Source organism: Archocentrus centrarchus, chromosome 19 (genome assembly GCF_007364275.1).
Source record: "Archocentrus centrarchus isolate MPI-CPG fArcCen1 chromosome 19, fArcCen1, whole genome shotgun sequence".
In the NCBI taxonomy this organism is placed as follows: domain Eukaryota; kingdom Metazoa; phylum Chordata; class Actinopteri; order Cichliformes; family Cichlidae; genus Archocentrus; species Archocentrus centrarchus.
Genome location: NC_044364.1, coordinates 269,909 through 283,107, shown reverse-complemented (window position 1 = coordinate 283,107; position 13,199 = coordinate 269,909). Strand labels below are relative to the sequence as shown.

Genomic DNA, 13,199 nt, shown 5'->3' with positions numbered 1-13,199 from the left:
TTTTACAAGTCTCCAAATACTAAGGAAAGGAGCTTCAATGCTTCCTTTATTGCTCCTTTGGCATAAGATACGCTGTAGCCATCCTTTATGAAAGGAGAGGCAAAAACGCCGTCCCATTATTCTGACACAGATCATGTAAATGTTCATTTTAACTGAATTTTCCACTTCATGTCATAACCTGCTGATATATTTTGAGTTTTGAACAACCTGTTAAACACAGCTGAACTGTGAACATCACACTGCTGCAATAAAAAAGCTAATTCTTGTTAAGCTGTTGCCTTGCATGAAGAACATAGATTAGATAAGCGCTCTAAAGACAGGGGCTGTATTAACTGATCAGTGATGAGTGTGGTTAAGTTTCTGTATAATCAGCTTGAATTAGTAAAGTCATTTGCTATATTGCAGCATTTTGGATTATCGTGAATTAATTTTTACTTCAGATCAACTGGGATTTGTGATAGACGGAAGGACTTTTACTGCAGTCACAGAAATCCTTAACAGGGAGGAAGAAAGAAGTTACACTGGATCACACCAGGTAAACAGAAGAAAATACGATGTATTGAAACCAGTGAGACAGTTTAGATAAATGAGAGGAGGCTGATGGAGAATCAATGTGCTTTTGACTGAAAGGATAACTCTTCTGATAGAAATCACTGGGCACTGTACAAAGAGTTCTGAGGATTAAAACCCAGGTGGAGTGCAGGATTTATCCAGAGGGGAGCTGCATCATTAGCTCTGTGTATAATACAGATTCATTAATAGCTGCATTTTCATATATTCAGCTGTGTTTCACTTTTAGCCATTACAGATTCAGCAGAGACGTCAATGACTGTTTGTGCACTGCTGAATGACCTGCATAAAACAACAGGGATAGAACACATTGTGATGAAGTAAGATGCATATTTTGTAGTCTGTCTTTAGCATCTGGCATCACAATGTTAAGGACACTAGTGTAATGCTATTAGGATTCTCACTGCACCACTGTTCTCTTTTCCTAAGTCCTTATCAGTTTTCCTGCCCTTTCACCCAGAGGTTAGGAAAAGGAGATAGGAGGGACATTTGGAACTGGGGTTCCCTGGGGGGTAACCATCCAAAGCAATGGACAGTGCACAAGAGAAGTGAAGAAAAGAGCACAGGCAGAGGGTGGGCTGGTTTGAGCATGTCTAGAGGAGGGACAGTGGATATATAAAAAGGTGTTGAATAATGAGCTGCCAGGCAGGAGGAAAAGAGGAAGATCACAGAGAAGGTTCATGGATGTAGTGACAGAGGCCATGCAGAGGGTTGCTGTGGCAGAGGAGGATGCTGGGATAGGGTGAGATAGAGGCAGATGATGCACTGTGACAGCCTCTAAAGGGAGCAGCTGAAAGAAGACTGCTTTTTCTGTGTGCCATGTGATGCTGCAGGATTTGTTAATATTCTCATTATGGGCTGGTCTCTGAGCAGAAATGTGACAAAACCTCTGAAACATTGCCAATGATTAACTCACTGTAAAAATGATGTCTGTCTGTAAAAATCATTCTGTCTGCTATCAGGATTCTTCTTCTCCCTGAGATGCAACACATTAAGTTCAGTTCTTCACTTCTGCTCTGTTTCATGAAAATACCAGTATTTTAGGACCAGGCATGTGTTTGTCTCAGCTCTAAAAATGCAGGATTAGGACTCAGTGAAGAGTCAGAGGACAGAGCCAAAGCTTTGGTGCCATGCTCACAGATTTGAGCTCTCCACCCATGCCATTTATAACATCTCTCGCTCATCCTAAATAAATCAACACTCCTGACAGCAGTTATGACAGCCAAATCAAGCACAATGTAAGATATTTTTTCAGTTAAATTCAGCACAATTTGCAGCAAACTGCAAACCTTAAAAAAACTTAAAAAACGTAAAAAAAAAAAACATAGAAAACTCATACAAATACATACACAATACTTTTTAAATATCAGGTTTATAGTTTTGCATATTCATTTTGGTTTATCGGGACTCATTCATGAACTATTCTTTAGTAGTGTTTGAATTTTAGCCAGATTATCTGAATCTGAATACTTTATTTCTTTACTTGGAAAAAAAAAAGTGGAGGAGTGTCGCTCCACTGTGCTCTGGTAGGACTACACCTAAGTCCATGACACCAGTTTCATCAACCCAGGTTGAGACACAGACTTAGATTTAAATCCAATTAAAAAGTCTGACAAAAATAAAAAGAGCTATGCTACAAGAAAAGACACGTCAAGAGGTCCCCAACAAGTTGAATACCCACTTCTTCCTTGGAACATATTCATAAATGTGACAACATAATTTTGTAAAGAAAAGTAAGCAGATGCAGCCAGAGATATGCATAGGCCTCAGTCTGTAAATCAGGGTATTGCTTCCTCTTCCACACACATAAGAAAGAAAAAGAACAAATTTGCAATTCCAAAGAAACTTTTCTCACAATCTTCAGCCAGAGACCTTTTGCATGCAGAGCAGATATGTAAACCACTATCCTATGGAGCCATTCTTTAAACAGACAAATATTCATCTCTAATACTGTCATTTATAATTGCTAAATTAGGCTGAAATAGAAAGTGCCAAGTGATAGTAAATGAACAGCCATTTGGTAGCCACTCTTCTACGGGAGCCAAGCCAAAACAGATCAGTCTTTGGAAATAGCCAAACATCCCATCACTACTTAACAAAATAACTTTTGAGCACAATCTCCAAAAAGCACTCATAGGTTTTAGTTTAGTTTTACGGGTGATTTACAAAAGATGTGCTGTTTTCTTTACACAGGCGCAGTCATTTCATTGCGATATCAAGCACAAAAAAATAATGCATGCATTTTTGGTGTTACATATCAGCATAATTAGCAGTGAATTGCATGTAGCCATAGTCAGTAAATCATTTTGCACACTTGGTTTAAATATTCTCCTCCCTACGTTCAGCAGAACGGAAATGCCAGAAATACAAATGCAAACATCTCTGAGATCCCACCTCTTCCATGCAATCCTGCCACTACGCTCTCTTCGGAAATACCAACAGCAATACAACAATACAACAAAGCCTAGTTCGCGCTGGTGCAATGTGTAAGTAAAGCTGAGGAGTTGTACTGAACAATACAAATATACAACTATTTTTTTCAAAACACATTTTACATGAATCAGCCATATTAATGACAAATTCACCAGGTTGAAACTGAATTATTCTTTTGTTACATGGAATATTTTCTATTGAATTGGTCTATTCAGAATCAAAGCACACATCATTTGAAAGCACCAGTGTGTCCTTGGGATTGTGGTGGTTTCAGCTCCTTTAAGTAAAAAGTATAAAGGGCAGTGGAAAGTTGTACATTCAAGAACTTAGTGTGTATTAGCACCAAAATGTACTTGAAAATAAATGTCAAGCAAAACCATCTCCTGCCAGTTTTCTCTAGTTCTGTGAAACACCTGCTGGTTTTTTGGTTTGTTTGTTTTGCTTGTTTTTAATCAATATTACTGCCACATTTTATATATTTTGAGGTAAGTTAATCAACAGCATTAAATCATATTTTGAGGACGTCTTGTGTCTGTATCATCTCTCTCCTGTTAGGTTTGCTTAAAAGCATCAGCCTCTTCAATGCTCTCTCTTTTCCATCTCATGACAATTATGATATTGAACAATTTCCTCACCCAATAAAAGAATATTTACTACATGAGTTTACCCTTCATTTTATCTGAAACACACAAAAAGATCACATCTTTTTATTTTATTTTTAGTTATTACTATGAGATATTGCCCTTAAATATACTAACTAAAGCTTACAGACAATTGAAGTGGTTGAAATATATTAATATTTGTCTCTGAGACAGTCATAGAGGTATAAAGTGATAAAATGGAGATAAATACGTGAACCTTGAATTTTAACTAAAGTAAGGAAAAATTGAGTTACATTCCACCACTGATCATTTTTATACATATATAAAATATATATCATAATAAAATAGTATATATATAATGTAGGACCTATTTGTACTGTCAAAATAAAATGACACTAGTTTCGTGAGCTAGCAAACTAAATTACTGTTGGTCACAGCCCGTGGCCTCTGATACGTCACACTGATGAAATATCTTGTTTTTCTCCCATAAAAGTAAAACAAATCAGATAAAATCAAGATTTTTTCCTCTATTTCTGTCAAACAATGTAACTGATCTGCAGCTTCTACTGTCACGGTTGCTAGGTGACAGGAGCAGTCCGCTGTAGGCTAGACTGTCCAATTTAACAGCCACTCACTTCTGGCCTTCTCAGTCTTTACGGCCTTTGCTTTGAAGGATGCAGACTACGTAGGGCACGTCCTCTGAAAGATGCAGCTCTGAATTTGGGCACAGCTAAAGAGTGAAAAGAGGTAAATGAAGAGGAAACACTCCATGCATCATGGGAAGCCTACGGCAGCCTACTGAACACAGAAAAGAGTAGGAATATAGATCAACCAGTAAATAAGTGACACCTTCATGCTCAGCTCTTTCCCACTCCATTCCAAAATAAAAAGACCCCAAGACACATCAATTCCTCCATTTGAGGCTGAGACTTGTCCCTATCATGGAGTGGACAGTCCACCCTTTTCAACCATGGCCTTGGATTTGGAAGTGCTGATTCTCATCCTAGCCACTTCACACTTTGTTGCAAGCCACCTTAGTGCACATAGAGATGAATGCTTGATGAAGCCAGCAGTACCGTCATCATCTGACAGCCTCTGCACCTTGGCTGTGCCTAAAAAAATCTGGCCATAAAACTCATGAACAGAATCACTGACAAAGGGCAACCCTGGTAGTAACTTTTGAGCATATTGTAACTGATGTGGTTTAAGAAGGACTAAGATCAGTTGTACAGTATAAAGAGTGAGTGCATGTAAAAGATAAGACATGGTTGAGAAATGGTTTCGGAGAGGAGCTGCAGCTGGGCGAGCAGGGTCTAATTCATATGATAAGCCAAATGCTTCACTGATTTATTTTTAGCATATATAAAATTGTGCTCACGCCTGTGTTCATCTTAGAACACAGACTAGACCTGAGACTCTGCTTTTCTAAGTTATTTTTTGACATTCTAATTAGTTTAATAGACTGTTGCAACACAAACACTTGAGTTGTAAGTTTGGGAAAATTTTTAATAAGATAATTTTTTGTGTATTTGCATTGCTATGTTAATTAAAACTAAGCAGAATTCTATAATCACAGACACAAACTAATGAGTTCACAAATTAAATTAAGCATGCATCCATTAATTAAAGTGAAATGAGAAAACTACGAAGCACATTTCTAAGACATAATAGTGGAATAACTGCTTGAGCCACTCACAAGTTTGTGCTACAGAAAGTAGAACACAAAATAAAGTACCTGAAAGTACCTTTACACATACAATGACTTGTTGTAGGGCAGTACCATCTAAAATATGTCTATTATACCCTTAACAGGGGTACTTATTAGAAACCTTGTGCTTTGTATCTTATGGAGACCAGTTTTGAATCCCTACTGACATTTTGTGCACAAAAAAGACTTTCCAAAAAAAAAAAAAAAAGGAAGCTTATATTGTATCATATGCATCCAACTGGCATTTTTATAGGACCTTTCAAGGCCTGAACCTTTTTTGCTGCGAGGAAACAGTGATTACTTCTGCACCAAAATTTATATTTTACCTAATTTCTTTTTATATTTGGCTGAACACAGTCTGTCTCCTGGTATAACACTTAGACATCTAGAAGAAACCTTCTATTACTTGGGAACATAGGCATACTTTATTGGCTCTAAATAAGATAAACAGTCACTTTGAGGACCAATAATTAGCCCTATGGGGTAAATTCATGTAGACTGTGCCTGCATAGGAACTGACTTTTACTGTACCCTTGTTCCTGGGTGTACAATGAGTGAGGCTGATGACACATTCCATAGCTTTTAAGTGAAGGAGTTAAATGTAAGACATGGCTAGGGAACAAAAGGGAAAAGCAAAGGGGAACCTGATGCAGTACATAGAACTGTATTTGACCTTTATCAAATTTAAAGCTAATTGAGAGTGCTCTAAAAGGATGAGCAATATTCTAAAGGTCAGCCAGGCCTGAAAATGTGATTACATCTGCTTTGCTAACCTTGGGGTGCAAACGTCTCGAGAAGCTGGGTCGCAATTTTTGACCTCCGCAGATAAGTGTTTCAGCAAAGTGAAATGGGCCATTAACAGGTGAAAAGAAGTGAAGAGGGCTCAGAGCTATGATAGCACCACTGTTCCACACCTGAGAGGAGCTTTGCATTGATATTACTGCTTTTCCCTGTAGCTTCAATGCTAAAAATTCAACTGCTAATCAAATTCACAAGCTGCTACTTTTGTTAAGAACTCCTCAGAGGATAATACAGAGCTAAAAAAAAAAAAAAAAAAAAAGAATAATTAGAATATAGCATCACATCAATTGAACTTCTGGGATATTGATCCATGGAGGGATGCACAGACATCTACAAGCTAGGCAAGGGTACCCTGAGTGCCATTAAGTGTCAGGATGAAATCTTTGTACCCATTGTCAGAACCTACACTGGTGCAGTGGGTCCTGGGTTTCTCCTGGTGCACAACAGTGCACATGTGGTGAGAGTATGCAGGCACTTCCTGGAGGATAAAGGAACTGATACCACTGACTGGCCCCCATGTTCACCTGACCTAAATCTGGGACATTATGTTTCAGTCCATCCAACACTTTCAGGTTGCACCTCAGACCGCCCAGGAGTTCGGTGACGCCCAGGTCCAGATCTGGGAGGAGATTCCCCAGGACACCATCTGTCGACTCATTAGGAACCCCAACATTGACAGGCATGCATACAAGCACGTGGGGGCCATACAACCCACTGAGTACCATTTTGAGTTGCTGCAATGAAATTTCATCAAAATTGACTAGCCTGCCTCATCATTTTTTCTTCTTTCTTTCTTTCTTTAAGAAGGACAACACATATTGACAAACATCTGTAACAATGTAAAATAAGCCAAATTATAGCCTTAAGGCTAATTTCCATCCGTAGTCCTCCTAACAAAACAAATATCACCTCATTTAAAATATACGTACATGCTATATACATACATTCACTTTGATTTTCAGGGTGTTTTTGAATTCAGTCCTCTGTAGGTTGATAATTTTCATTTCCATTAAACGATGTGTTATTCTTTCACTCCTAACACATTACCCAGTCCATATCAGTGTAGATATCCAGCATGATTTTTTTCCCCACTGAGATCTGATGTTTTCTAAATGCTGCTTTATTTTTTTTTTTTTGGAGCAGTATTTCAGTGAGCAATTTCACTCTTTTGTCACTTCTCACTGTCTAAGCAGAGTATAGGCTCCTTAAGGATATGTTCTATCAGTGTTATTTCTCTTAAATTTTGCTTTTTCTTGCAGAGAAAAGCCTTTACTTTCCCTTATTCTTTCATTTGTCCTGCCGGCTGTGGAACAAGGTAACTAGGGTTTCTCTGCAGCCATGAGGGAATCATGAACAGTGTTTAACTGCTACAGCTCTTGTGCAGTAGTTAGTAAAGTAAGCGTGGCAAAAACTGCTGCTGAAAGAGACAGCTGATATAAACAAAGCAGGAAAACCAACAAGTGTTTAAAATGTAGGACAAACAGGTACCTATTTATGAAGGTCTAGCTAAGCCGGGGAAGCCTGTGTGTTTTGTCTTGAAATACAAATGCCTTTATTCACTGGATGCATACTGCAGTATCCTACTATCTCATTGTGCTACTGCATTGGTTTAAATATTTATGGCAAAACACTTACTTTACCACCCTGATTTAAAAAGTTGTACATAACCATGTGATAGCTACATGGCTAAATATTAGTAAAGCACATTAAGACAGTGCCAAGGGTTAGAACTGTATTGAAGTTAACAGGCAAACACACGATCAAAATACAGCATCAAAAAACAGTAGTATGCATACATACATACATACATACATGTAGTATGCAGTATTGTAATTATATTTTCAATTTTTCTAATATTTTGGCAGAACAGATACATTTGTTCAAGTTTCCCATAATCACTCAAGCTGGTTTGATAACTCTGAATGTTTTTCAGATAATAGAATGATCAATACAGTACCCTTGTAGTAAAAGTATGCCACACAAACAAACATAATTAACATGTTCAAACTGAAAAAAAGGTTTGTGAAAACTGTGTTAATATTTTATTAAAGAAGAAAGAGCTGTACTGCTGACTGAGGAGGAGCAGCTTTGGCCTTTAGCCAGCAACAAATCAGAGCAAAATCCAACAAACACCCCAACAACAAGTGGTGAACTCTCTGGTCTTGCCTTATTTATCTGTCACAGTTAAATTACTACATTCCCATCTTTATATGAAGATGAAAATTTAATCACCAACTGAACTGACACCTTATGGTGGTGCAGGGGTTTGTGTGTCCCAGTGATCCCTGGGGCTATGTTGTCTGGGGGTTTTTGCCCCTGGTAGGGTCTCCCAAGGCAAAGTGGTCCTGGGTGAGGGGCCAGAAGAAAAGCGATAATAGACAACCGTTATGGAAAAAAGACCAAGGGAATAGTTTACCCATCCCAAAATAGGGTTACCGGGGCACCACCATGGAGCCAGGCCTGGATAGGGTGCTCAAGCGAGAGTGCCTGATGGCCGGGACCTGCTGAGTGCAGCAGAGAATATCCAGCATGCTTTGAGTCACTGGGTGGGGCTCTCAATCTGGTGACTCTATTGTCCTACAGGGAGAATTCAACGCTCACATGAGCAAAGATCTGGAAGGGTGTGACTGGGAGGAATGGCCTGCCTCATCGGAACCTGAGCTGTGAAAGCCAAAGTTTGTCCATGTGGAACCAGGACACCTAGGTCACAGGTTGATGACCAATTTTGTAATTGAATCATCAGATATGAGGTCATAGTTTCTGGACACTGAGAGGCACTGAGCTGTCAACTGATCACCATCCTCATGGTGAGTTGGATGAGATGGGGGAAGGATGCTGGACTGACCTGATGCACCTAAACATGTGATCTTCAACTCCCACCTCCGGCAGAACCTTGACAGCATTCCGAGGGAGGCTGAGGACATTGAGTCTGAATAGACCATGTTCCACACCTCCATTGTTGAGACTGCTGCATGGAGCTACAGCTGCAAGGTGGTTGGTGCCTGTTGTGATGGTAATCCCCAGACCAGATGGTGGTCACTGGAGGTAAAGGGCACCATCAAGCTGAAGAAGAAGTCTTATTGGGCTTGGATAGCCCATGGGACTTTGGAGTCAGCTAATGTGTACCGCCAAGCCAAAAGGAACATGGCTCTGGTGGTGCCTGAAGCAAAAACTCGGGTCCGGTTGCCTTGAAGCAACTCTGGCAAGCCATCAGGCAACTCAGGAGGAAAAGGTGCTCTACTCACATGGTGTATAGTGCAGGTGGGGTGCTGCTGATGTCATTTGAGGATATAGTTGAGTGGCAGAAGGAATACTTCGTGAACCTCCTTAATCCCACTGACACATCTTCTGTAGAGGAAGCAAAGTCTGAGGACGAGGGGATGAGGTCACTGAGGTAGTTAAACAACTCCTTGGTGGCAGGGCCCGTGGGGTGAACGAGATTCACCCTGAGTTCCTGAAGGCTCTGGATGTTGTAGGGCTATCTTGGTTGACAGACCTCTGTAATGCTGCATTGAGATCTTGGGTGGTGCCACTGGATTGGCATACTGGTGTGGTGGTTCCCATCTTCAAGAAGGGGGACCAGAGGATGTGCTCTAATGGGAGATCACTTGGAGAAGGCATTTGGCCGTGTGTGTGTGTGTGTGTGTGTGTGTGTGTGTGTGTGTGTGTGTGTGTGTGTGTGTGTGTGTGTGTGTGTGTGTGATAATTTTTATGGACAGAATTTCTAGGTCCTGGGGCAGACCCAGGACACGCTGAGGAGATTATCACTCTCGGCTGGCATGGGAACGTAATTACATCATGTCTTTCCGCAAAACTAGCCAACGATGTGAAGAGCAGTAACCTATCCAATCCAATAATAATCCAGTAGTAAACATTAACCATCTTCGTTCATTATGGAAGAAGATTAATTAATATTAATTAAGTCTAGGGTTTGGAATAACTTCAGAACTTGTGAAACCACTGTAAGCAGAAGCTTAACTGTATTATAACTACAACCCGCATGGTACCAAAGCGTATCATTAGGTTACACTGCAGGTAACTGTCATGTTACTGTGTGCGCAAAAAGAAAGAATTTTGAAAAACCAGTCATAATGTGACCCAGTTATACAGAAGGTTTTCTTTGTCATCTGTGATGCACCCGGTTATGGCTCTGGCCAGAAAAGCAAACAAACAAACAAAACAAGGGAAAGAAAAAACAAAACACAAAAGGTTCCAGGACCAGGAAGCGCACCACAGCCTACGGGGTTATAAACCTGTGCAAGGCCACTGCCAGCTCCTCAACCTCTTCAAACTTTGTGGGTATGTGTTGGAGTACTGACACCAAAGGACACATACTCTGACAAAACAGCCTCAGAATTAGACATTCCATGAGAATTAGAAATACACTGTCTTTACCAATTGCCACTTAATACTTCCACTTTCATCATAGAAAGATTCATTGCTCACCTTTAACCTTCAAGTAAAGTTAGCTTTGATGCCAGTAGAAGAGTACAAGTTAAATGTCCTCTATTTGAATTTTCTAATTTCTAATTGTTCGATATGCAGACATTTAGTCCTCATAAGGACAGACATTTCCTCATGTACACACACACACACACACACACACACACACACACACACACACACACACACACGCACGCACACAGCTACCTTCAGGATTTATCAAAAGCACCTCAGCTCAGCAGAAAACACAATCTCTGGAAAATAATTGGCATGACACGCAGATACACAACATGATGTAAAAGGTGGAAGGAACAGTGAGCTGCTTTCAATCAATCAGTGAAAATGTGTCAGCTGCGAGGGAAGGGCAAAGAGGCTATGGGCAAGGTGGCCCGATGTTATCTTAAATATGTAATAAGCTTCGACTTCTGGATCAAGCACACACTATGTTTAAAGTGCATGCAGGAAAATCTGTATTGTGCAGGAAACTTCCATACATCAAAGTGCTGCATACTGTTTTGAGGCTTACCTGGAACAAAGCTCCCCTGCACCACCTCCTTGTATGCCCACCATCCTTCATGAATTTTTGGTGGATTTGGCTGTGCTGTGAGGTGAGGAGAAGAGACACAGCAAGAGTAACATCAGTCACTTATTTTTGAAATTTAGACAAAAATGGCAACTTTTTCCCCACCCTAATCACTTCCACCCACCCTGCTAAACTTTTCATCAACAGGCCTTAAATGAACCATTTCTTATATAGCACTTTTCTACTTTAGTTGATTACTCAAAGCACTTTATACATAGTTTGCATTCACCTATTCACACATACATTCTTACAACAACTTTTTTCTACATCTAACATTCCCTCAGACATTCACACTTTGACGAATACATTGCGAGGAACTGGGGGTTCAATATCTTGCCCAGGGATACTTTGGCATGTAGACTGGAGGAGCCGGGAAGCAAACCATCAACCTTCCGATTAGTAGATGACCACCCCATAGGTGGCTGTGGCTCACCTGTGGCTCAGGAGGTGGCAAATAGTCTCTAGAGTCTGCCTCAGAGCACATTGGTGTCCATGTAGAATTCATCTTCTTATTTGATTCTGACTAAACACATACATGTGCATACGTTTAGCAAACTGTTGTGTGATGTAATGACTCCCTAGGCATTAGTATGGAAATTTATTCTGTCTGCATCAGTCCTTCCAGACCATTAGAAGGAGACTGTCCCACCCAGCACTTCTAGACTGGCAGAAGCAACTTCAGTACAATGTTTATATAGTTTTTATAGTCTTTTTCTAACAGGAAATTAAAACTGTAAGAACAACCAATTATACCTCCTCCTCTTATCCTGCATATAGCACTGTAGACAACATGGAAGAGTACATGTCATTGTGACTATTGGCTTGGAGGAATTATAAGTTGCACTTCTTAGTTCTATTAAGCGAGTTGCACCAACCAGCTCTGCTCTGCCACAATAGTTGAAACATGCTGAGGGCATTAATCAGAGTCCATCCGATGTTTGATTTTTTTTTTTTTCCCCCTCTTCAGGCTGGTGCCACTATCATGAGATCCCAATGAAGACTGAATACACATTTCTGTTTATTTGTTTTAAATAATAATTCACCACAACACCAATCAGGTCTCTGGTGACCCATCTAATGTTAGGGAGCCATTGTATTTTAGCTCCAGTTAAACAACCATATTTTCAATGTAAGTGTTCAACAAGTGTTTTGTTTTGTAAAATGAAGCCTCATACATGGATTTGGGCTTGCTGTTTTTCTTTCATACACTTTTACATTTGGGTATACAAAAATTGGTGGGATTTCCAAAAAACAGGTGGATGTTAATCTAACCCCATCCCTAACTATAAGTGGGCTGCTAGTAACTTGATTACAAAGACTTAACACATGAGTTCTACAGAACTTGTGGACTGGTTAGCTCCTGTTGAACAGAAATATACATAGGAAACTGCAGACAGCTACAAATTCATTATAACATTTAAATTTTGACTCACAAAGTCATAGCAAAGACCTTGATGGTGCCAATGAGGTGATGGTGCTAACCACAGCACCACTGGCTGGCTGGGGCCATTCTGTGTACAGTTTATATGTTCACCCTGTGGCTGAGCTTCTCACAGCCCACTGGCAACAATACAAATGCATCACTTTCTCATTCACTGTCTACCCTATTACAATGTTGGTGAGCAGAGTGCTCACCAACATTGTAATAGAGTCAAAAATAACACAGCCAACAAAAGAAAGAGAATAAAATAGCATTTAAAAATTGATATACCCACTTCCACCCCATTGTTTCAGTTTAATTAAAGTAAATGTAAAACCGTTCAAACACCATCATTTTAGACAAATAGCTGCTAAGATACTACAATGATAGATTCTGTGAGGTAAATCAAACCCTTGATGATCTATGTGGAAAGCAGAGCTATTGCAGTAAGCAAACGTAAAGGACCACTTTGAAAACACAGCGGATCTCAATGGGAAGAAAATCATGCTAGATATCTACAGTGATATGGACTAGGTGATGTATTAGGAATGAAAGGATGTCATGCTGTTTGATGGAAATGAAAATTATTAACATACAGAGGACTGAATTGAAAGGCACCCTGTAAATCAAAGAGAAAAA

The 13,199-nt window shown here is 39.8% G+C and overlaps 1 protein-coding gene across 1 annotated transcript in view; it reads right to left on the bottom strand.

The window, feature by feature from the left end:
• Window positions 1–13,199, bottom strand: part of ca10a (carbonic anhydrase Xa) — a 412,177-nt gene that overhangs the window by 355,159 nt on the left and 43,819 nt on the right. Inside the window, exon 2 of the mRNA XM_030754899.1 lies at window positions 11,084–11,158. Coding sequence (XP_030610759.1) covers window positions 11,084–11,158 — 75 coding nt within the window. The remainder of the gene's footprint in view (window positions 1–11,083; window positions 11,159–13,199) is intronic.